The 26375-nt window shown below is 36.5% G+C and overlaps 1 protein-coding gene across 2 annotated transcripts in view; it reads right to left on the bottom strand.

Annotated features, from left to right (window-relative positions):
• Window positions 1-26375, bottom strand: part of Grm5 (glutamate metabotropic receptor 5) — a 483320-nt gene that overhangs the window by 89929 nt on the left and 367016 nt on the right. For both annotated transcript variants that reach the window (XM_055623260.1, XM_055623259.1), the window contains exons 4-6: window positions 13777-14023; window positions 5264-5432; window positions 2219-2345 (exon numbers count right to left, since the gene is read on the bottom strand). In XM_055623260.1, coding sequence (XP_055479235.1) covers window positions 2219-2345; window positions 5264-5432; window positions 13777-14023 — 543 coding nt within the window. The remainder of the gene's footprint in view (window positions 1-2218; window positions 2346-5263; window positions 5433-13776; window positions 14024-26375) is intronic.

Raw genomic sequence — 26375 nt, 5'->3', positions numbered from 1 at the left:
TGTGTGTGTGTGTGTGTGTGTGTACCTTTTCTCCTCACAACATAGAAAGGTACATAAAAGACTATGCTACTGGGACCAAATATGAGAACCATATTTGTTTTCCATTTAATTTACATCACTCATTATTATAATGAAAACCATAACAAAATATGTATCAATTGATATAAAGAAGCAATATGTTATGTTCACTTTCAAGAGCATCATTTTAGAAGAGCAAAAAGACAAAAAGTAACACTGAGAAGCATTGTGATGACTCTGTCCATGGGAACTGCATTCATGGATTCAAATAACTGCAGGCAAATGGGAAAATTGAGAAAAATGCATTCTGTATTAATCAAGTATAGTCCTCACATTTCTGTCATTATTCCCTAAATAATATATTATGACAAATCTTTATATAAGTGCTTACATTGAATTTAGTCTTATAAATCAAATACAGATAATTTAATACTTATATGTCACTGAGAATATGTTATGTAGATATTATTTTATTTTTAAGGTATTTAAGTAGATTAATTTATAGGAGTCTGGAATTTATCTGGGGACCTGAAACCATTCCACATAGATATCAGGGGACCATTGAATTTATTGACAATGTATTTAGTTATGCATGATTGTTGAAATTACAAGAGTTTTAAAATTCAACAATAATTTGAAATTAGAAAAATAATAATTCATATAAAAATCATCAATACTGTGCCACACTAAACCCACAGAAAACTATTCATAATATCTTTTTTCTTGTGGGCATTTTAACTTTTTGTACATGTATACACCTATTATAATTCATCTATTAAAAAATGTATTTGGCTAAGTGCTTAGCACTGAGTCAACTCTGGAAAGCCTAAGAACATCAGAGAGCTTGTGGAATAGCAAAACCAGAACTCAATGCTACCACTAAACACTTAGATGTTTTATTAAAACAGATCTTTTAAAGAAAAAGAAGCCTGTAAAAATATCACTCACTAAAAGAGTCTTCGTTTGAGAAAGCCTCAAAAGGCTCCAGATCACAGGATTTTTATAATCATGGCTTTGGTGTAAGCTGGTACAACAGTCATGGGTAATCACTTATCTCGTAATGGAGAAACTTTAACACTGATGTTCTTATGACCTATCTTCAAGGAGTCCTGTGCTAAAAATCCAACTCAATACTGGAAGCAATAAACATATCCCTTGTGGGCATTCTTCCGGGAGTACTGGTTTTTGCCTCATGTTCTTATACTAAGATATAGAAAACCAATTTCAAGCAAATATATCATGAACTTTGAACATATTCCAAATCTACCCTAAGTATCCTTTTTTTTGATCCTCCAATTCTCAGTAGCCCTGTCTGTTGTCCTAGACAGTGTTGCTTCTACTTCTATATCTTCTATGTTTAGAAGCTTTTATGTCTCTATAAAGTCTAGGAATCACAACTGAGAATAAACATGTAACAGTTGTGTTTGTTTTTTATTTGATTTGCTTAATAAGGTTATCTTCATTTTCCAGTCATTATATTAATTATGGTTGTGTATTTTGGCTTTATCATTAAAATGTGAGGTTCTTTAAGACAGCAGGATAATATAAGTTTCTGTGTATTTTACCTGTAGGTAAGTATATGCATTGAGTACTTTGATAATGGGTTGGAATGAAGTTTGTGGGGATTTGGAATTTTCTACTGGAAATATCAAAATGAATATACAGTATGGAATGAACACTATGGATTAATGGAGTAGCCTTTGAGATAAAGACCCTAAATTAAACTAAATTCAAACAAAGAGAACAGCTTTGTCTTGCTCCTACTTAAGAACAGCATTGCTTATTGGGGAACTTCAGGTTTCCAAGAAGAAAAATTCACTAAGAAAAAGATACAATTTAAGTTTTAAAAAAAATATTTTTCTTCTCGGACTTGTGACAAATTTCATACTCTTAGCAGGAAGCTCACAGTCTACTTAGAAACTAATAAGATGTCCTGAGGATGGGCCAAGTATGTCCAATAGACAACCAAGAGAACTCTGGAGGTGAGGATAGAAACCAGGCCGAACTGCCCTGGAAATCAAAAGCTTTCCACAATTAGTCAGCCTCTGCGGAGGCTTTTGTTTCCAGAGAAATTTTCTGTCCCTTGAGTAAGACTATCCTCATTTAAAAAAATGCATGGAAGTATGGATGTTTTTACATCATGACTGTATCGTTTTTCAGCTGATTTCAGAGGACTGTGCTGACACTGGGATGCATGTACCTGTCAGGTCTTCAGTGGGCCAGGACCCCAGTTGGCATGCCTTGCAGGTGTACTCATCGAACACATACTCATTCTCTTTACAAGGTGTGCAGGTCCAACAGCAGCTCACTTCTCCCTTCCGGATCACCTAGGGAATATTTGAAATTCTGATTAATAGTGCCTCATAGAAACTAAAGCAGTTATATCTTAAACAAACTTTTTATTTTATAGAGTTTCTTTGGTGTAAGTGATCAGCAACTGAAAAAATGTAAGGCTCTAAAATTTGTCCTATCTGTATTAATAAATATCTATAAACACACCTAGAAAGGGAGAATTTCATTTTCAGTGAAATCTGAACTACTCTTAGACAATTGTTAGATTATGTATTAAAAGCAGGCTTACTTAAAATACCTAGACACTCTTTCCAGATCTTTACAAAGATTGAGAAATTCAAGATACTGAATTTTCACTCTTGAAATATGCTCACAAATCTGTTATTCATTTTCTATTTATTATGAATGTAAATATTTTGCCAATCTAAATGTATTCTCTTTTCCAAGAACAATTCCCATATAATAGTCTCTTCAAATCACAGCACTTTGATATATTTTCTTTGATCATTCAAGGCCAAGTTGTTTTAACTTTTTTGCATGATCTGTTTTGATTCACATTCATTACTTATTACAAGTGGCAATGCATTATCTTAGTAGTTCCAACTATGAACACTTTGGAAGTAAAGGTGCTTTCACTGCCACTGAAAAGATGCCAGTCCTCCATGGAAACTGAGTTCATAAATCTCTGGACAATGTCAGGAGAGGTTGCTATGAATGAAGGTGCTCAATTTCAACTTTGAGTCATATTAAGAAAAAACATATATACCGAGCAGAGTGAAAATGAGAATTACATGAAAAACTATTAAAAAATGAGCAAGCAAATGTAAGTATATAACCAATGTTAAGACTACGGTGTAGGGCATTAAACTCTACCATTATGTAAGTTCTATACAATAAGGTAGAAGAAGATGCATGCCAAGAAATATCTCTACTCTGCTATTCAAAGATTTTGAAAGTATGTGTTCAAACTGAATGTCATGAATTGACAAAATTCTTACTGTTGCTAAATCATATGTTTCTATAGGTAGCACAATTAGGAATACTTGATACCCTCGATGAATCCACAAAGGCTTCTACATGATGATCTCAGTTACAGGTTGACTTGCCGAGATGAATCATGTTTCTGTTACCGTGTGCCAAGGTTTCAGAAACTTTTCTGTCCGATAGCATGTATTTAAGGTCTGGAGGATGTAGTTGTTGTCATATCTAACCTACCTAACTGTGCTGATAAAACACATGCGTATGTACAGACAGCACATCAAAGATGGAAATTTAAGTGTGGTTGTATATGAAAACAGGCAGTAGGTCAGATTTAGCTTGCAGTAGGTCAGAGTTAGCTTGCAGGCCGTAATTTTAACTTCTTTCATACGTCACAACAGGAGTCACAGATATTTTCAGGAATTCCACAAGCTGTTAAGCCATTTGTCAGGTGTTAAAATTATTCTTATTTTTGTTGGTCTTGCTTTTCTTATGTCTAGTCTTAGTTTTCCAAACTTTCTTCGTCCCCTGGCTGAGAACCTTAATATTGATATTAAAATAGTTTAGCTTGCCTCCAACATCTGAAAAGTGTTGTAAGTTTCAGTAAAGGTGATGGTTGGTTGAAAAGATCCAAGGAAACTGTTTCAAGTATGCTGCATACCTGAACTAGTAATGCTTATTTGGTGAGCAATTAAATTATTTCAATACCATTTTCCTTCTCCCAAGACATCATTCTTCAACAACTAGATCTCTCTGCTTTCTTAACTATGTTTTTATTTCTTTTTCATTGGCGTTTTCATTTCAGGGCAAACCATGCTTAACTTAAAACTTGTGTCCTTGGAGTAGCAAACAATCTCTTACTTGCTTTTCCTCATATACTCTGTATCACTGTATTCCATCCATTTTGTTGCCTTCTGTTCCAGAAGAACTAGAGAAGATGCTAATGGGTTTTCATGTCTTTCCTACTTTTCACCTCTTCTCTGGCTTGTCTTCTGCTGACCACCATGTTGGCTGACAGCATTTAACTGGTGTGTCCTTCTCTGAATTTGTTCTGCTCAACCTCTATTCCTTGCTATTATTTTCTATTTAAACTTTTAGGTTGACCATTTTGAATGTATCCAAATAGTATCAATTTAAGCTCTAACTAGTTTATTCCTAAATCTGTATCTTTGACCTTAGTTTTTTTCCTCCATTTGCTAAACCAATTACCATTGGCCTGTTATATCAAAAACAACAAATATTGAAACTGACCCATCTTCCTTCCTCTGAAACCATTTTCTTTTGTGTGTGTGTGTAGGTTTGTATACTTATGCATACATCATAAATTACAAGAGTTAGTCCTTACTTCCAAATGTGAATCCAGGGAATTGAACAAAGTTAGTCAGCTGTTCTGCTAGAAAGCTTTATTGATGTGCCATCTCCCAGGTATCCATTTTCCCCGGAATGCATATAAATATGAGACAGGATTCCTTTGTGTACCTTTGACTATCCTGGACTCGTGTTGGAAACCCGATTGGCCTCGAACCCAAAGAGATTCTTCTGCTTCTGCATCCCTGAGTGCTGAGATTACAGGCATTTGCCACCAAGACTGGCTATCCCATTGGTGTTAATGTACTATTACATTGATATTTTTGATAGCTATTTCTTAAATATGTTTCCAGCTATAACCTACTCATTCTCAGGGATCATTAACTTTAAATAGATCCATATCTATTTAAAAGTGTGAGCAGGTCTAAACATGATTTCTCGGTTGTATCAATGAGCTCAGCAATTACTCAGACTCCTGTGGATTGAATGCTAGCCTTCCTAACGCATTGATCAGAATACAGTTAAAAAAAAAAAAGACTCACTTTTTTCAATTATAACCTTAAAATGTAAAAAGCAAATCAAGTTCCAAATTAAAAAAAAGACATTTCCAATGACAATTAGCACTGCTAAATTTGAAATAATTAAAGAAATGTGGATTTTATTTTACCTTTATCTGGCCCTTCTCACATGGTTCACTGCACACAGATCTGATGATGTGATTTTTCTTGGACCATACTTCATCATCATCCATTTTTAATTCCCCATTGTCCCAACTTCCAACATTGATGTAATCAAAATAATCTTTTCCCATTTCCTTGAAATTCATTATTTCATACCTTAGAAACAAGAATATAATAATTATTCAGCTAAGGCCATAAATACTTATATATGCAAAGAAAATAGTTTCATTGCTCCAAATACATTTCCTACTGTGTAAACCACACTGGAATTCTTCAATGGTATGTTTACAATAACATAATTCTGCCTGTTTCATTTTTACTTCAGAGACCTGTTTTTAGATTCATGCTCATACCTGAAATAGAAAACAGTCCTATGTGAGAAAGTGACGGAATCTCAGGAAGGATGCAAAACAGTTTTGAAATAGCTTCAGGAATTTTAAACATGAACTTCTGCTGCTCTTTCAGGACAAGAGGTATCTAACTATGTTCTAGTGACATGCTAAAGGATTTTCTTATTCACTGGGAATTTGATTATTCTTTGAATTCATTTTTGGGTGTTCGGAAACACAAGGGCAATTTCGCAAGAATTCTTCAATCACATAAAATTTCATTTTATGAAACATGGCGATATGCATTCATATTTTCTCTTATTTTTTTCCTTGGTGTACACAACTAAAGAGCCTTTCTTTGGAAGGCTGGAAGAGCCTGTATTTTTAAAAAACCTCTTTGTTTTATCATTTTTATTTCATTTTAAACTGAAGCTGTAGAAATTTTTTGAATTAAACAGAATAAATTTCAAAATAGAAAAAGGGCAGGTCTAATTTTGCCCTCATTTCATCACTTATCAGTGGCTAAAGACATTGCATAAACATTATTTGAGAAGTGTTTTATAAAATACTAAAAATAGTTTTCAAATTATCTCAGTTGAAAAAATATTGCAAAGTATATGTGTGCCATTAATTCTCAGTTTTTCTTAGCCATCATTATTATTTTGAATCTAGGGACCAAAAAAATAAGGTGATATCTGAAAGACTTGTTGGCAAGCCTCTTCTTCTTTTTCCAGATATGTATAAAACAGTTTTCCGAAGAGAGACATTCAGTGAAACACCCCACAGCCATGAACATTTCTATAGATTGTATGGGAGTCCCTCATGTCCTACATTATACTTTCTACTTTCCCAAAGTTTCAATACTGACAGAGGTATTCATGAATGTTCTCTCTAATTTCCAATGCTCAACATGTTTAGCTATTTGAAAATGGATACAGATGAAGCCATTCTTACATTTATAATTATGTCTATGAAATTGGCATATGGGTTGACTATGTAAAAACGTAAAGAATGAATTTTATTTCAACCTGCTGAAATGGTGTTGTCAAATGATTCCATTCTCTATTTGCTGCTGATTAGAATTTACACTTATATTTTCATAATTGATCTATCCTAATACTTTGTTGGTGGTCAGTAACTTTGGTGTCTCTTGAACTGCTTTTTATTTGCCATCAATTTACTTTGAGTAACTTTCTAAATTCCCTTCCTAATAAAGATTCTAGGGATGCCTCTCCCATGCTGTCAGAGTAACCTGCGGTTGCTAAACATGCAGTGATTGAGGCATTAGAACAGAGAAGAGTGAAGGAAAAATAATTTATGTGTTATATCACTGCCTACTGCAAACACACGAAATTCTAAGTCTTAAAACATGACTTTTTTTTGCAAACAAATAACCTTTAAACTTCATAGAGTGAAAGAAATGTCAGTTTCTGGAGACTTCTTTCTTCACTGATTTGAAAAGATATAAGGACTCCATTTGCTCAGTAAAATGAGCCATAATACAATTTATTCATGTTTTCAATCTCCAAACTGTCTAGAATAAGCTATTATTTTTTTAGATAATGGAAACAAAACTCATTGAGATTAATTATTTGTAGATTGCAAAGAAGACAGATATCAGAACCAGCACCCTTAGCAAGCCTTTATACTTTTTACTATTCCTTCTGCTCTTTAGACTAGTCATGATCTATGTCTAATAACCTTAGTTTTCTATAACAGAGACTCTAAAGGGTAAGTAGACAAAGGGTTTAAATAATAAAAATAAAATCTTTAGAGAATGACACGAACCATTTTGACAAAAAGTGGCTTAAAGAAGCATTTTTTTTTTAAATTTTTGTTTAATTCCTCAAACTGTTAATTCACAGACTGTGAGTCTCCCCCTTGAAATTAGCCTTTTGAATTTTTACATACATTTGTAAAACAACAACCACAACAACAAACATCCTATCAGGACTGTTTATCTGTACATGCAACTTCCAGTAGCTGTGCATTAAGCAAAAGTTGAGATGGATTAAATAATTTTCCTTGAAAAGATTCTCCCTCCTTTTTTTTTTAAGGAATAGAAATGAGACTTCTAAACAACATTCACAAAGGGAATGTATATTTCATTCTTCCTCAGAAGTGAAAAACGTGAGTTTTTCAAAAGTAAACTTACTGAAATTTTAGGTAAAAATTGAAAATTTACTTTCTTCCTGTAGTGTTTACCCATTACTTAATCTAGGAGATATTTCATTTTCTGAAAGGAGCAATAAGCATTCAGTATGTCTTTTTTATGGATTTGGTGAAGATCTGAGTTACAAAACATTTATTTAAGTGCCATGCTAGTTATAAGACCCTGACAGAGAGATTTTATTGCTGCCAGCCTTATTTCTCTTTTTCTCCCCATTTCCCATTCCCTCCTCCATCCACCTTTCTCCAACTCCAGCCTCTTGAATTCTGTATCATTCTGTACAAAAACTTCCTTCACAGCTGTCTCTTTCCAACTGTCTACAGGAAGTATCCTTAAGAAAAATTTAAATCAATTTTATATATTCAAAAACAAAGAAAAAAAGCTAAAATAAAGTTCCATTTATAACCTGAATAGAAACCAGAGTGGGTCTGTTCTTGAAATATAGGCATTTCCTAGTGTATAGAACTCTGCAACTTACAGCAAGCATCCATAGAAAGGGCTTTCCAGATATTACTGGCAAATGAACAATCGCTTGAGGGTAAAACTGTAGCGAGGAAAGTTTCTTAATGTGTATATGATTATTAAATGTATACAAAATTAGCAATGGAGTGTCACACTAGTTACTTTCAGCTATGGTTCAAAAGGCAGAGCAGCGTTTTTTAAAACCTTACATAAGGATGTTGTGTCCTCCTTGTCTGTCTATGCACTGCATGTCTGCCTGCTGCCACAGAAGTCAGAAGAGTGTGTGAGATCCCCTGGTGGGCAGAGTTACAGATGGGAGCTGGGAATCAAACCCAGGTCCTGTGGAAAAGCAGCACTTGTTACTGCTGAGTCATCTCTCTCCTGCCCTTGAACACATGATCTTAAGGGAGACCAGCAAGTGAGACTGACTAAAAACTTAATACAGTATTATGAAAGATCGAACTCTTGCTATACAGATTAAACTATTTCAATTGTAATATAAAAAATAGATTAGTGATTATGCAACCTAAAGATTATGTCTTTACTAAGATTCAGATTATTATTATCCAGGAAAATAACAGTATTTATATAGTACATTTTCAAGGGCCGTTAGCCAAAAAAATAGCCATGTATTAAGAACTATTTAGGTAATACTACTTTCTGCAGCCTCTATTGCTTGTTGTTTTGTTTTTGTTGTTGTTGTTGTTGTGTTTTACTTGTTCCATGTGTTCATTTCCTTCCATTTCTAGTTTTCTTGTCTTATTTCAGGTGAATCTTCCCTAAACAACCTCCCCCTTTTTTGGCTTTATATATCTTCCTTTTTATTTTAAGATTCTCAGTAGTTGCTTAAGGGACAACAGAATGACTTTTATTCTACTTAAAGTCAATATTTAGTCACGTAATATAAAGTATAAGAACACTTCCCTAGTATAATTTCATTGCCTTTCCTTATTTATTATGATTATTTTCCAATATCTTACATTCTTATACCCATTCATCCCACTGTATACTGTTTAATTTTATTTTAAATAGTAAGTTGTATTTAGTTTAGCACATGTTCTCAATCTTTTCTGTCCACTTCAATCAATACAGGCAGCAGGAAGACCTTAAGATCAGCTTTCTGATAAAGTTTCCCAGTCAATTTTTGGCGTTCAAACTAGACAGCGAATGTTTTATCCTTTGAAATGGTCTCTAACCACTCAGTTCTGTTAATACGGTATGTGCACAGACAATGGTATATTACTCGAATGTTACTATGTACTCTAAAACTTCATTACTGTAGACACGACTTGCCTTGCCAACCCTATTTTTCCGACCAGTGTCCTAATAATGGTTCACACTTCTTATGGGCAATTTTGAAATACACAAAACTCTGAAAACCATAATATTTTCTACAACTCATTAGGTAGCAAAACATAAATACATCTATATTTATCTCAGGATAAAACCTGACGGTTATGAAGTTATTTATAGTCCATTAGTAGAGCAGAGTGTGAATGTTTATATGTTCTGGTACAGAAATGTTAATGTGTTAATTAAGAATTGCTGTTGTACATGGAGACAATATTAATGTAAACTATTGTACAGTCAAATATTCTGAAGTTTATGGCACAGCTAGATCCATTTCCAAAATTAAAGTGTTAGAGTTGAATAAAATTCTCATAAAAATAAGGTTTAAACACAATAGCCAAAGAGTTTTCTTTAAAAATCTTAAAGGATGAGTCAGAATTTATTTTCTTATTTTATGGTTTAAATGTAAAATGTCCCATATGCTTATGAGTTTGATCTCTTGGTCCCGGGTGGTGGAGGTGTTTTGGGAAATTGTGGAACCTCTAGGAGGTGAGAACTAGCTGTGGTCTAGGGTTATCAGGGAAGCAGGCTTGAGGTTCTCATACTGAACCCGTGTCTCTTTCTCCATATGTTCCATGAGCAAGAGAAATTATATCCCTGTAACCACAACTGTGAGATATTAAGACTACCCTGCTCTGTCAACCATAATGGATTGCACACTCAAAGTATGAGCCAAAATAAATTATTTTTTTCTTTTAAGTTTCTTTGTCAAGTATTTTGTCAGAGTGATCAGAAAGCTCAGTTACACAGAAAATCGATACTGAGAGGTGGCATCATTGCCATGACTACCTGACCTGGTTCTTAAGCATTTGGAGATGGTTTCCGAGAGAAATGTGGAAAGATTGGGCTCTGTGTAGAAGAGGACACAGAGAGTCCTGTAAGCAAAGAAGACAACAAAAATTCTGGAGGGGTTTTGGAAGGTCATGGTGCAAACAGAAATGTGGTTAATAAAGCTATGATAATTAGGTTTTAAAAGGAGAACGAGGTTGTCCAGGCTTGGGATACTAGTCATCTGAGTTAAGTGCTGGCAAAGAATCAGGCTGTGTTCTGCATAATTGAATTAGGGTGAATTCTAAAGTAATGAACTCATTTGTTTGGAGTCAGGAAGGAAAAACCTGGAGTGATGAGGGATTCTACCAAATTGCCAGAATTCTGTCTGAGAAGATCCTGTACATTAAAGCTGTGTGCTCATTAGTCTTTGTTTCTAATTGTATTTACAGGAAAAGTGATCAGAAAGCTACGAAAACTGTGTAGTTTGGTAAGAAAAAACATGCAAGTAGAGTTAAAGTTGCAGGCATGGTGGACAAAGTGCCTAACTTATATGGTTTACGGTCCACTAAAGAAAATCAAAGACTTTGCACTAGAAAAGGTACCTTATACATAGGGTCTCAACCATTAGCAGCACCAGGATATAATAATGACAGCACCAGAAATTAGAAATGGAAACTCATTTTTTGAAACTTTTGTTAATAAGAGGGTGCCTGAACAAAGAGAGGCTCTCGGGTATTGTAACCAAGCTGTGCCCCTGGGACACACTTTCTTAGATTCAGCCAAGTGGCTAAACATAGGCCATTTACAGCTGTGGTCCAGGTGGAGCTTGGCGTTTCTTTGGCTGCAAGCTGGTTCCTGCACCATGCATTCCCTACCATGGTGGACCAAACCCTCAAATCAAGAGTTGAAATCAATCTCTCCCCCGTAAGTTGTTTCTCTCAGGTATGTAACCACAGCACTGAGAACCATTATTAATACACCAATGTCTTCCTTTATTTGTCAAGGCTCCTCTAGGATGGTCCTGATTTAGCAGTAACCTTCACTAACTCCGTCTCCTCTTGTTTCTTTCTCAGCTGGGAATCCCTTTAATCTAGTGTAGAAGAAACTTTTCACCTCACAAAACCTAATAATTCCTGCAAATACATTTCTCAGAAAATATGTTCTTTTACATTGATCTGGTGGTTTTGTAGGGGTGATGGACGTGGTGAGGTGGTGAAGCCTGAGACACTGAAAACCTTAGCACTCATTTTCTAGACTATGGCTTTGGGTGAGTCAGTCATTTTCATGTGTGTGTTTCGTGTTGGCTGGCCCAGGGTTTTCCCCAGGTTCTCCCTTTACTTCTCACAGTAGAATTGTTATAGTTATCGATACATCTTCCCTTGCTAAGCTTTATGTGGGTGTTAGAAATATGACGTCAGTTCCTCACCTTAGCTTAAGTTCCGTACCACTAGGACATCACTCTAACCCCGATTTATCCTTTTGTATGCCTCGTTTCCTATAGCTAGACGGGAAAAGTAAAATATTGCTTACTGCTTATGATTTCAAAAAATGATCATTTAGCTTAGTGTGTTTTCTGAACCACACAAACTCACTAAACGTTAGCTGTATTTTCTACTTTTACAGATGGGGTCTCATTGTGTTGCCCGACTTGGTTGCATGCAAATTTTATATACATATTTGTATTATAATTTGTCAATGAGTTCGGTACAAACACTGTACATATAAACTAGATGCACTGGCAAAAGAAAAAGTTGCAAAGTAATACTGCTAATTATTAATGTTTTAATTTAATACCTAAATTTAGTAGTGCATGGATAGACCCCAAGTGAACACCACTTCGCAAAGTTGTTTGCAAAGTAATATGCATGCTATTATTGAAGAAGTACTTAGAATTTCACAAGTCTTGAAGAGATTTGAAAATGGGTGAAGAAGCAGTAGCCCCAAAGTACATCTAACTTTTAGGAGGACTGTGAATGAAGCAGAAATGTTTTGCCTAATTTAATAATGTTTCACAGTAGGTTGGAGCTGAGCCAACAGAGACATTTCCTTCTCATTGTGTTTGTGGATCTGGCTTGGCCACATGACAAGAAAGCTCTTGAGCTGGTGATACTCCCATCAGCAATCTATTAACAGGGTCCAGGGTAACAACGGTGCTGTAGTTATTTACACAAGAACAATAAATCCAAACCCAGGAATCAGAGTTTAGACTTAGTACTGAGCCATACAGCACATGTAAATTTTCCTTTGCTACTAATAATCTCTATTCCCCCACTATGGACATGCAGAAGATTGCAAAAGTAGAAAATAATTAAAGGTCAGTTAAGTTTGCAAATGCCTGGGCTAGTCTAAAACCCCTGAAGTCTCTACAATATAGGAAATACCCGAGTTTACACTTGGCCATGTGACCTGGAGCTAGCTGCCTGCAACTTGGCAGTGTTGCTTGTGCAACGCCAAGAGCTGTATCCAGGGCCAGCTCCAGCTTCTTCCAGGATGCGGAAATGTGCTAAACCAAAGCTGCTGGCAGAAGGTGTGGCCACACGTGTTGCATGGTGCAGGGAGGATGAGGGGAGACTCACATATCATTTTCTCAGCAGGGCTGGCTGCAAACAGTGTCTGGGCATAAACTGCTGCGGGGAGAAGAACACAGAGCCAAAGAATCCTTTGGATTATTTGTTTGTTTGTAAGGCAGAGGAGTTACCTTGCTCTGGCATCACTCACTTCTCAATTCAATGAATTATCCCTTGTGTGTTCAAAATGTATTGTTTAGCAGAATTTAAGTCTTTGAAATAGGAGATAGGGTTGAATTCTGGTAAATTTTCATTACCTAGTGATTTCTCTAAAGACTAGCTTACAATTATGAACAAGTTCCATATTTTTCAGTCACCGCCGCAAAAATAATAGAAAATTTGGAGTGAAAGGCAGTTTGTTATCTCAACAAGGATGGAAGTGCTTCTGTTACAGGGTGACAAAATAAATGTATGTGAGTATGTAATGACTCACCAGCAGGTAGAGTGAACAGAATAGAAGGATGGCCATCATAGTTCGGGACTACCAGAAACAGAACTGCTCCTGTCTGAGAATAGTGTTGTGATAAGAAATAACCAAGGACTGATAATAACCTGATCAGCATGCGCTGAGAGACGCAAAGGGTGTTTTCTTTGTCTATAATGAATTGAGGCTCCTGTGTTTACGTTTATGCCTCTGAAATGTGCTGATGAACTCAGAGCTACATACTAAGTACTAACATCGGTGTTCTTCCTTCGCCGCAGGGAAATGAGGCTATTTGTATCGGGTCATTTTGGAATATGTGCTTTAGCCAAACCTGTCCTAGAAACCCGAGTAACCAAAAAGGAAAGACCGTCAGGATAAGAAGTGACTATTCAGGCGTTACTGCCAGCAATAAGGATTGTAACGATACCTTCCTGGAGAGTCTCCGTTTTCATCAAATAGGATCATATCTCCAGAAACTCCAGTAAAATTGGTTTTCATCAGGGAGTCCAAAAGTTTCCGCCCATCAATTGGTTTCATGGCGTCACAGAGGCCTGCGTACCCTGGGCACAGGGACATCTGCATGTTGTGGAGCCCATACGCCATCGAGTAGATTGCATTGATCACAAATCCCATTTTGGAATCTTGAACGTGATGTGTTCTCAGAGTCAGAGAGCCTGTGGAGAAATAGGTTAAGGATTAACTTTGAAGTATTACCCAGCTGCTTTCCACAGCCCCATTCGCAAGTTCCTGAACAATTAGAAAGAGCTCATCAGATTTACAACTGGGGAACACACTCAGAAACGAGCGTAAACATGTTCTTAACTGTCCACAACCATTTTTTTTTAAATCCTTGAATATTGGGACACAAACCTCCCCACAAAACTTCACAGAGGCTGGAGCTACAGTACACATTTTGAAAATAGAACAAGCTTATCTAATTTATTGGTTATATATTTATCAGATGTCAGACTCCTTGTTAAGTTCCTGACATCATTTCCAACGTTTCAAGTGCCACTAGGATTCTTTAAGACCAATACAATATCTTTTTTCAGTGTGTTGCAAATACTGATCCTTATCATTGCCCACTGAGATATGTACTATTTTTATGAGGGATCCAGGCATAGAAAAAATGCATTAGCTTTTCTACTGTTTCACAGCAACTAGGCAGCTGAAACAGGGTTTAAAACTGGGCATTCAGTCTGGAGTCAATCTCTGTGAGATGGATGCTTATGGCTTTTGAATCTAAATCCAATTGAACACTCAAGAGTCTCCCCGAAGCATGTCAACCTTAACATTTGATAAAAGTTGATATAATTTTGTATTTCATTCAACATGGCACATCCTTCTATATTCCTTTTACCCATTTATTTTATTCTAATTCAACTCCTATCACAGGATTTTGGAGTTTGGGAGCATCTCAATTATTGGGCCTTTTTATATTAATATTTCTGGACTCAAGGTCACAAAGAAAAAATTAAAAGACAATGAAACGAAAACAACTCTCTCTTCTGTCCCTAGACATACAGTATTTTTTTTTTCAGACAGAATTTGCTGTGATTAAAAGTGAGAAACAATATTCTAGGTTTTTATTTCTCCAAGACTTTATCAATTGCATTCATAACTTAACATATAGATGTTATCCCATAAGTGGTAGCATGTATACATATTTTTCTGTACACTGCCTTTAATGTTGTACTGTGGGGATTGATATCTCTTTTCCTGAGGGTAAGTATATGGATACTACATTATTTTATCTAGCTAAAAATATTATGCTGTGGATATAAAATTTTATAATGATACTGGATGCAGTACTTTTCTCTTTTTCCTGGAGTTACTAAAAGATATTTTTATTGATTAAATTTCCCTTTCAAAATTGCTTATACACAAATAATACATTCTTATCCTCTCGCACTCCATGCTGTCTTATCACCCTCCCACACCTGTCAGCCCTCACCACTCCTCCTTAAAATACAGTTTACCACATTTGCTTTTTCAAGTTTTTTCCTTTCATAATGCCAGACATGTGTGTAGTGCATTATTATTGCTATTACTCCACCAATCTTTTATCACCACCCTTATCCTCTTTCCTCCACAGAGGTCCCTTTTCCACATTACGGTTTCTGTCATTATACTAAATATCTTAACTATAAATGGCCTGTTTTTGGTACAATTGTAGCTTAAATTTAATGTTTGGTATAATTGTAGCTTATCTCTGCTTTGTTTTCTTACAGCTCTGCTGATAGTTTTCTCATTGGATTTCCTGAGCTTCTACATTGGTCACAGATGCTGTCCTTGTAGCTTATCACAGGACCTGACATATGATTGGCACTAACAAAAGAAAGGTATGTTAATGCAGTCAGGTGACAGGTCTCCACAAGTGTCACTGTATACAGCTCCAGTCTTCCATTTGTCAAATCAGATCACTTGAGAAATCATTCCTTTGTAGGACAGTGCTCATTTAAGAAAAACTAAACAATACACCTTAATAAAAGAATCGTTTCATGGAGACTATATCAACATGTTTTAACTATCTAATGTGAAGTAACCTCTCATTCATTTCTTCCATGGGATACAGTAGAAGTGCTTGCTTTCCCATGACTAACCACTTGATGAGGGCCATGTGTGATAAATGCACAAGACAGCAGAGGCTTTGAAAGGGCAGTTAGTAATAGAACCACAGGCCAGAGAAGTTAGATGCAAGTTTACAGGTGGGAGCCAAACAGCTTATCTGCTTTTTTCTACTGCCCCCCTTCTCCTCTTAATCTTCTTCCTCCTCATCCTCCATCACCTCCTCCTCTTTCTCGTCCTTCCAAGCCTTTTCATTCCTACTCTTTCTCTCTTTAACTTCATTCTCTGTTCTCTCTCCTCACTCCCTTTCTCTCCATTTTGCATCAGGCTATATAGCATAGGCTGGACTCAAAAATCAAGATAGTCCTGCCTCACCTTCTTGAGTGCTGGGATTGCAGATATGTATTAGCTCACCAGGCACAGTTTTTCCTAAGTAAGTATTTTTCCTACAATTTAAACAGCATCTATATTACATAATATCAAATTTCAAATTTCCAGAGCATGAGCTTATATTAAATAGGGAAAAAGCAAACCATATGAACATAGAGATATGACTTAAAGGTTTCATAAATATTTCCATATCTTATGTTTATATGTCTAAGCTACTGGCTTTTCTTTGGTTAATAGCCATTCTTCAGATATTGTAGTAGAACCTTTAGATTTATAGTCAATTCTTTTGCAGTTGTTGAATTTGATCTAGAGGCAATTTCTTCCTCATTTGTTCATTAATTCATTGACTCATTCAAAGATGTTTAAATTATGTATTATAAACTTATGTATTGAAGTCCTTATTGTATATTAGACTGTTGTATACTGGTGATACAAACATAAAAAATTAAAATCTTTATTCTCAAAAACCAAAAGAAACTAAAAGCACAGTTACAGAAACTTGATAGGAGTCAGGAAATATAATATTATTAAGCCAATTTCAGTGGCATGAGTACAAGTAATAAAGGGATCGACTTTATTTAAACTTCTGTTCTCATTCACTAAGCTGTAGGAAAGAACAGGCATATTAATTAGTTTGCACTATGGTTCTCCAAAACCCTGGAATCCTTTAGCAGTGTTAACTTAGCTCAAGCCCAGACCTAACTTGGCCCAAGGTTCTATACTAACCCAAACTTGTTAGCTATTCACAATAATCTTTGACGCATAACTAAAACAAAGTAGGTCTAACCTTTTTTTTTCTCTCTCTCTCTATTCTGAGCTGGATATTGATATGGAAGCTTTACTATTGGGGGCAAATCTATCAGCATATAATCAAGTCAGAAATCTCTAGAAAGATTAATAAATACAGATAACTTCCACTCTGTGATTACAATCTGGGTTTACTTTAATTCATCTGGGCAACCTAACTTTGAAGCTTCGTGTGAGTTAAGCAAAGAAAAATAAGACTGCATCAAGAACGCAGAGTCTGAGACTATCTGCAGGATCAGGGACTTGGGAGAACACCCTATCTATCCCAAAGGCTCCAGAAAAGCCTTCATGCTGTACATAACATTTGGATATAGAGTGAGTGGCCTTTAGTTTATAGAAATATCACATAATCAAAAAAGTACACTCATAAAAATAAAGACGTAACAATACGTTTTTATTGTCACCAGTAAACACCAACTCCCTCCCTCTTCACCACATACCCCTCGCCCATGAATTCATTTGTGATTGTGACTTCTTAGTTTGGTTCATTAAATTCAATTTAGAAACGTGGCAAATAAGGCTAAGATGTTAGGGAAAACTTCCCCAAGACTCCTTGCTTCCTACTTTTTTTTAAAATAGTGCTATTTTCATTATGAGAGGCAAATAAATATTCATTTTATAATACTTTTATCAAATTAACTCATGACTGTGGTTAAAAAATGAGCAAAATTGTATTTTAAAGATAGCACATTAATTCTTTTTTTTTAATTTTATTTTTCTTTTTAGTTACATTTTGTTAACTCTGTGTCCCAGCTGTATCCTGCTCCCTCATTCCCTCCCCAACCCCACACTCCCTCCCTGGTCTCCTCCCTGCCCCTTTCCAAAAGAAACTAAATAGGGGATACTGATAAGGGAGGACCTCCTCCCCTTTCATTTGACCCTGTTTTATCAGGTATCTTTAGGGCTGGCTGCAAAGTCCTCCTCTGTGGCCTAACAGACTGCTCCTCCCCTGGGGCAGGGGGTCAAACAGCCTGCCCTTGAGATCCTGTTAGAAATAGTCCGTGTTTCCCTTACTTTGGAAAACTACTTGATTACTGAGCTACCACGGGCCACATCTGAGCAGAAGTTCTAGGTTATATCCATAGATGGTCCTTGGTTGAGTGTCAGTCTCAGAAAAGACCCTGTGCCCGGATATATTTGGTCCTTGTAGAGCTCCTATCCTTTCCATATCATACTAACTTCCCTTCTTTCATATGATTCCCTGCACTCTGCCGAGGGTTTGGTTATGAGTCTTAGTGTCTGCTTTGAAACACTGCCAGGTAGAATCTTTCAGATGCCTTTTGTGGTAGACTCCTGTCATACGTTCAATGCACATCCCATTTGTCTTTCTGCACATTAATTCTTTATGTCTGTTCTTATTATAACTGTTAAAATACTTTCATATCATTCCTATGACTTTCTTTCCACTCACCAGTAAGAAGCAATAAGACACCCCTCCATTCAACAAAGACACTTGCTCAGCTGTGCCCATAGCAGCTTATTCATAATAGCCAGAATCTGGAAATGACCTAGATGTCCCTCAACTGGAGAATGGATAAAGAAACTGTGGCACATTTACACAATGGAATACTACTCAGGTATTAAAAACAAAAAAATTATGAAATTTGCCAGCAAATGGATGGGACTAGAAAAGATCATCCTGAGTTAGGTTATCCAGACTCAGAAAGGGGATTTTAGCCATTTAGTACAGAATAAGCATGCTACAATGCACACACCCAAAGAAGACTAGTAACAAGGAAGATCAAAGTGAGGCTGCATATATTTGTTGAACATTGCTTTGTTTGCTTATTTGCAAAACCTCTAATTCTATCATTACATTTAAGATTAGTTCAGAATAGACTATCAGTTCTCTCTTAATTAAGTGAGTTTGACTTTTTTTTTACCTTGATTATTTTCTGCATGTAGTTCAGTGCTTAACACTGCAATATTTTATTGGTGCATAATGGAAAAGTAAATGAACATAGAAATGTTCATTAGACTTACCGTATGGAACCTAACATATAGTCAGCCAGTAAGGGAAATGAAGTTATAATGAAGATGCAGCTATTTCCCTGGCATGTGAAGATTTATCACATAAACAAGTGGTTGTGGGAACTACAGCTTGAGCCAAGACTAGGAATACAAAGTAATAAAGAATGATCTATGAAAAGGCTGTAATGGATGGCATCACATAAACAACTCATCCTCCCTACTAGCACAGCACATGCCCGTGCTTTGTGAAACAGCACAGCAGTTCCAGGAACCGAGGGCTATACCCACATTTATACTGGTAGAGCTCAGCTCCTCAATGTTCAGAGTGTCTCTGACATATAGTTTTACCTGAAATAGAGGAACGTGTCTTCTAAATGTTCGTGATGCAATACAAATGATCTCAGCAGCTTCAGAAAGTTTCAGCTCCTTTGAGAGGTCTCAGAAGTGCAGTAGAGAACCACACGCTTCATGCAGAATGCCAACTTTTAAGTTTAGATAGTGAGTACCACCAGTATCTTGTTGATAGCCCTCAAATGAATGTTTGATTTGGGAAAGCTTATAGTTTTTTTCATTTACATAGTGGCATTTAAAAAAACTTCGATATACTATGCAAATGAATTTCATAGGAATATTTAAGAGTCTCAGACCAAAAAAAAACAAAAAAAAAACAAATGACATTGCAGACCTCTTACTATACCACTACAATAATCAATAATCTCATTTTGCTCTCTTTATCTTTATTGGCACCATTTGCTTCTATAAATTCCATTTTAACTACATGTTGTGATGATTTCTGAAGATAGATACCTTGCCAAATCTTACAATTAGTTTTCTACCATACAATTTTAAATGAAGTCCAGTGGAAACTTTATTCTGAATGCTTGCTTGGGTCTACCAGGTAGAACTGAATAGTTGTATGATCACATCATGTTAAAAAAAAAAAGGAAAATTATGATTTCTAGTAGTTGTAAGAACTTGAGAAGATAGACATGGAAGTCACAACTCAAAAAGAAGTGCTAGATAACTGAAAAGAATCACCGTTGCTGTTCACACACTATAATTTACATATAAGATATTACTAGATTAGTCTGAGCTAATTGCAAAGTTGGCACAGCCTACATTTGGAAATTTAAGAATTACTATACTTATCATTCATGTTTCTGATGATAAGTATGCAAAAAATGTTTCTGTTAAGGTTTTACTTCTAATTAAACAGAATAAGCATGCTAAATTAGAAACTCATCTTTTATAATGAACACTGTAATTGAAATGAAGTAGAAAATCGCAAAAGAATGAATTACTTTGCCATATCCAAAGCTTCTGTAAAGAATTGAACTGCAATGGCAGAGTTCACAAATTGTAAATAGGGAAAACAAACTGTCAGTGCTAACACAAAAGACCTGACTAAAGTAGACATGTGGTCATAGGAGTTTCCAGACATCTGATCATCTTTAAAGTGTGTGTGTGTGCGCGTGCATGTGTGTGTGTGTGTGTTTCTCTTTTTTTGAGTGTGATAGTGATTGTACTGATATTGCAGAGTTATTTATGAATCACGACATCGCCACTTTTAGCCATGGTGTTAATGACTTCACAGAGGCCTTTTTTTCCCATGTAATGTTTCAAAAGCAGCTATTAAAGCAGAAATGAATGAGGGGAGAATCTCCCACTGTACCCACTACTATGTGCACTTCATTCATCATATGGGCTCAATGCTTATAGCAAATGTACAAGCTGAGCATTATATTCTGCTTTTGTTTAGATGGGAAACTTTAGGCTCACAGACAAGAATGGAATGCCTAATGACATAAAACTAACACATATTGAGTTAGTATTTCAAAATCTATTCCATTGTGTAAATGTACCCCAATCTCTGTATCCATTCTTCAGTTGAGGGACATCTAGGTTGTTTTCAATTTCTGGCTATTATGAATAAAGTTGCTATGTACAGAGTTGAGCAAACGTCCTTGTTGTATGGTAGAGCATCTTTTGAGGATAAGCCCAGGAACGGTATACCTGGGCCTTGAGGTAGAATTAGTCCCAATTTTCTGAGAAAGTGCCAGATTGACTTCCAGAAAAGTTGTACAAGTTTGCACTCCCACCAGCAATGGAGGAGTTTTCCCCTTTCTCCACATTCTTACCAACATGTGTTGTCACTTGATTTTTGATCTTAGCCATTCTCACTATTGTAAGATGGAATCTTAGAATTATTTTGATTTGCATTTCTCTGATGACTAAAAGCTTTCAGCATTTCTTTAAGTGCTTCCTAGCCATTCAAGATTCCTCTGTTGTGAATTCTCAGTTTAGCTCTCTTCCCCATTTTAATTGGATTATTTGATTTGTTGGTATTTAATTTTTTAAGTTCTTTGTATATTTTGGATATTAGCCTTCCGTCTGATATACAAAGACCCACCCCATGGTAGAGAGCCAGCCCCTGACACGATTAATGATGCTCTGCTATGCTTCCAGACAGGAACCTAACATGCCTGTCTTCTAGGAGTATCTACCCAGCAATGGATCAAGACAGATGCTGGAACTTGCAGCCAAGCATGGGGAGGAAGTCCAGGGGTCTTGAGGAAATGCAATTATATTTGAGTTTCAAAAAAACAAGAGAAAAATTTAAATAAAGACATCATATATGAATGAAAAATGGTCTCTTTCCAATGCTATAAAGTGATTTATATATTCCAGTGTTAGTGATGTGATACTTCTGCATGATTTGCTAACTAAGAGAGGCCTCTAAGCCCCCCACACACTATGAAAACTATTTGTGTGTGTGTGTGTGTTCAGGACAGCTTTAGGCAAACTTTTGGCTCCTCTGGTGTTTGTCAATATGTCAAAAATTGGTGGAATGGAATGATGTGTATTTGAAAGAAAAAGGCAGGGTTGGATGGGATGGTTTGGGTAGACTGCATATTGTATCCATTATCTATTAAGTTCAAAAATATTATAAAGCCATTTCCTCTGTTGTTGCTTGCATGGCAAGTCCTCATTTCTGAAACATTTCACAGTTTGACACTGAGACACTTGTTGATGAAGTATTGTCCAGTTCAGTTCTGGACCTTTTAGGTGCCTTTGAGTCAACATACTAGACAAGATGCTCCAATTGGTGTAATAGTGGAATAGTTGTTATGGATGCAAACAACACATTTCCACTTGTGTTTTCAAGTCCTGTCCTACAAGAAGGAATCCATATTTGATAATATATCAGGATAAGAAACCTGTGGCTGAGTAAATTATAGGTCCTAGAGGAGAAACCTCAGCTATTGTCTATTAAACGGATGTGATATACCTGTCAAATTACTTTATAAATATCCGTGCTTATGCCTAGAGATTACTGATTCTCTCAGCCTCAGTTGTAGAGGAAAATCTATTTTTGCAGTAGATAGCAGTTAAGAAAGAAATTTCATGACCATTCAAACTCCTGAGAAAAAGTGACTGTTACTGTGGCATAATGTCCAAATTCTCAGCCATAAATAGAATAAAATAGTTATATATTTCCAAGACTCAGGGAATGTACTCAAAGAGGGAGAAGAAAACACATAGATCTAAAGGGATCATATTATTTTGTAGCTATTCTGTATTGTAGAGTGGGAGAACACTTTTTAAAAATTTAACTTTTTTTTATAATTTATTCACTTTACTTGTAGATCCCCTTTTTGTCTTTTCCCAGTCCCACCCTCCCTCCCTCTTTCTCTCTCTTCTCCTCCCCTATTTCTCAGAAAAGGGGAGCCCTCCTTCCCTACCACCTAAGCCCAGCTCATCAAGTCCCATTAGAACTACCATACATGAAGAGGGCCTAGACCTCCTGCTGAGGTGTAGCCCATGGGCAGCTCAGTCTTCACATGGGTGCCCTAATAAGGGCAGCAGGGGCTGTCTCTGACCTGGACTCTGTTGTCTGCTCTTTGATCACTTCCCCCTGGTGGGCGTTGGGGAGGAACATTTTCAGGCCACAGAGGAAGGAAGATTCTTAAGACTGAGTATGCTAGCAGAACTTGTAAGTCCAAGGAATCTCAGGAACGTACAGGAGTCCTGATATTTTTGCCCAAGTATCTTTAAGCATCAAACAATTGCTCAGGAAGAGGAGACTGATAGAACTTCCTGCAAGCTTCATAGGAAGCTCTATGGATACATCTGCCCACTGGAAAGGGCTTTTAAATGATATGATTACCTTGGAGTGCTCCATATTTTTGGGTGTGAAATTCATTATTTCACCAAGTTATACGTGGTTAGAATATTTTCCTTGGTATGTTACTTGAACCTTATCTGCAGAAAGTACAAGTTCTTCATATCCCACCAGGAAGTCACACAACTTCTTTTCTCTTATTTGTCTCTGCTAGTCATCTGTTTTCAAAAATGAAGTGGAAAAGCCATGACTTGAGGAACATAGCGGTTCCTAGAAATTTTAACAATGTATCATACACAAAAAGAACAGTTTATAAAATGTTTGAGAAGAAGTTATGAAGATAAGTAATCATGTTTATTATTCATCTTGCTGTTATGAGTGTGTATTGTTTCCTTATAAGTTGTATGTCAATGTCCTTTGATTTATAACTCATCAGCTCAACACAGGTTAACGCAGGAAGGAAGACTCCAGCTGCTGACATACTGCTTTTCAACCAGACTGTGGTATGCATTCATTTATTCATTTAAAAGTACATATTGAGTACCACCTACATATGAAAGCAGTTTTACTAAATGGAATGTTCAGAAACTTGTTATATATGTATATAATATATTCTGAAATCAATAAAATATATAATAGTGACAGAGAGATCAATATTCTGTGTATGTACAAGGTTTAATATATTTGGAATTACATAACCTGAGACTTGAGGTTGTTAAGCCATTTATGGTTTGTGTAATCTCAAAGGAGACATTGACACTCTCAATCTGTGTTTTTTTGTTTTTTTTCTTTTTCTTCTACCAGTAAGGGCACATGCATGGTAACTGTTTCATAAAATTAATTAGAATAGAAAATATTATTGTGTGGAATCTAGCAAGCAATTGCTTTAAAATATTAATTACGATAATGATGATTGTAATAAGGCCACTTAAAAATTTCAAATTGTTAAATTAAGACACAGTAATCTTTATAAACAGGCTTCATGGAATGCCAGTTTCATTCTAGTTGTGATGAACTCTTCACTTTGGATTATGTAAGGCTGTGTGGTCAGATCGTTCAGGAAGTTGTAGCAGACCCTTCTTCCTGGATTCTGCCTTCCCTTAACTCCTGAGAATTTGACACAAGTTCAGTATATTGCAGCACCTTTCAGAAAGCTAGAGAAAGGTAAATAACACAAAAGCAGGGCAGTATTTATTGTAATGAAGACTGAGAAAGGCTGTTTCCAAATTGCTGAGAGTGGAGTCCCCTCTTTCCATGGAAGCCTGGAGACCTTGTTCAGGCTTCTACTTTTGGTCTCATACCTATTAGGACTTTGTTGGTGAATATGCTGTTTTTTCAAGTGGTAATTTTGTTTTTACAGTTTATTCACTTTGTATTACAGCTGTATACGATACATATATATACATATATATGTATCGTATACAGCTGCTATAGCAGCTGTATCGCAGCTGTATAGCTGTATCACAGCTGTATCGCAGCTGTATAGCTGGATGAGGGAGGAGCCTCCTCCCTCATCCCCTCCCAACTTTACCCTCACTCCCTCATCTCCTTCTATTGCCCTCTTCAAGTTCACAGTTATGGGAGGTCTTCCTCCCCTTCCATCTGACCCTAGCTTATCTAGTCTCATCAGAACTGGTTGCATTGTCATCCTCTGTGGCCTGGCAAGGCGGCTTCCCTATCAGGGGGAGGCACTCAAAGAGCCAGCCACTGAGTTCATGTCAGAGACAGTCCCTGTAGCCCTTGCTAGGGTACCCACTTGGATACTGAGCTGCCATGGGCTACATGTGGGCAGGGGTCCTAGGTTATATCCATGAATGGTCCTTGGTTGGAATATCAGTCTCAGAAAAGACCCCTGTGAAATGGATATAGAAACTGTGGTACATTTACACAATGGAATACTACTCAGCAATTAAAAACAAGGAAATCATGAAATTTGCAGGCAAATGGTGGAAACTAGAAAAGATCATCCTGAGTGAGGTATTCCAGAAACAGAAAGACACACATGATTCATACTCACTTATAAGTGGATACTAGACATATAATATAGGATAAACCTACAAAAATCTGTACATCTACAGAAGCTGAGCTAGAAGGAGGACACTGGGTAAGATTTTATAATTGTCTTTTTTACTTTGGGCTGGGCAGATATTTCCATCTATGCTAACACAGTAACCTCACCATCCACCTCCCAGCCACCATCCAATGTCATCTGCCTTAGCCATTCTTTTTTGTCGTTTTTTAAAATTATTATTATTATTTATTACAATTCATTCACTTTGTATCTCAGTTGTAGCCCCCCCCCATCTCCTCTGATGACCTTCCATCCATAGTCTTATAAATACTTGCTAATATTCATCATTTGGGCTTTTCCACACCATTATTGGAGTCCTTCCTCCAGGCTCACATGGTTCCTTCTCCACACTAACCCTCTGCTCTCATCTTTCTGCTCTTGCCTGCGTGATTCTCCTGTCCCCAAAACCTGGGAACCTTCGCCATGCCTACCCCATTCTTCCCTGCCCAGGTTTTAGTTCTTTTAATTAACTAATTAGGAATAATGTCTTAGGCAGGTTTACTTAACAGGGATAGGTGTATCTATGCAGTAAACAAATCGGCCAGTAATTAGCATACAAATACAAGCATTAGACCAATCCCCAACAGAGAAAACAAACTCAACAGTCTGTGTAGTAAATAATTTGGCCCTGGCTGTCCTCACTGTTCAGATTCTGGGAGGCCGTTGAAACAATAACTGATGGAATTAGCTTTTATTAGAGCTAGGTAAGCCAGATAGTCTTAGGGTGAAGACTGGGCACGTTAGGAAGAAAAACGATGTTAACGGCAATATTCTGCTTTCTTTTTTCCTTTAGATTGTGATTTTTCTGTTTTTGCTTTATACTTTATTTTATTTTATTTTATTTTTTATTTATTCATTTTACATGCTGATCTCTCCTCCCAGTCTCACCTTCCCATGTTCTTCTTCTTTTATCTCTTCCCCTTCTTCTCAGGAAAGGGGAGCTCCCCCATCTATCTGAGGTCATCAAGTCGCATCAGGACTTAGTAATCCTCTTCTATTGGGGCCAGGCCAGGCAGTTTAGCTAGGGGAAACTGATCCAAAAGCAGGAAATAGTGTCTATGTTAGATATTACCCAATCTCACTTTGTTGCTAGGGA

The sequence above is a fragment of the Psammomys obesus genome, unplaced genomic scaffold (genome assembly GCF_907164565.1).
Source record: "Psammomys obesus unplaced genomic scaffold, mPsaObe1.curated_primary_1811, whole genome shotgun sequence".
NCBI classification, from domain to species: Eukaryota; Metazoa; Chordata; class Mammalia; order Rodentia; family Muridae; genus Psammomys; species Psammomys obesus.
Note: the sequence above shows the minus strand (reverse complement) of the source record. Positions and strands in the feature narration are given on the sequence as shown.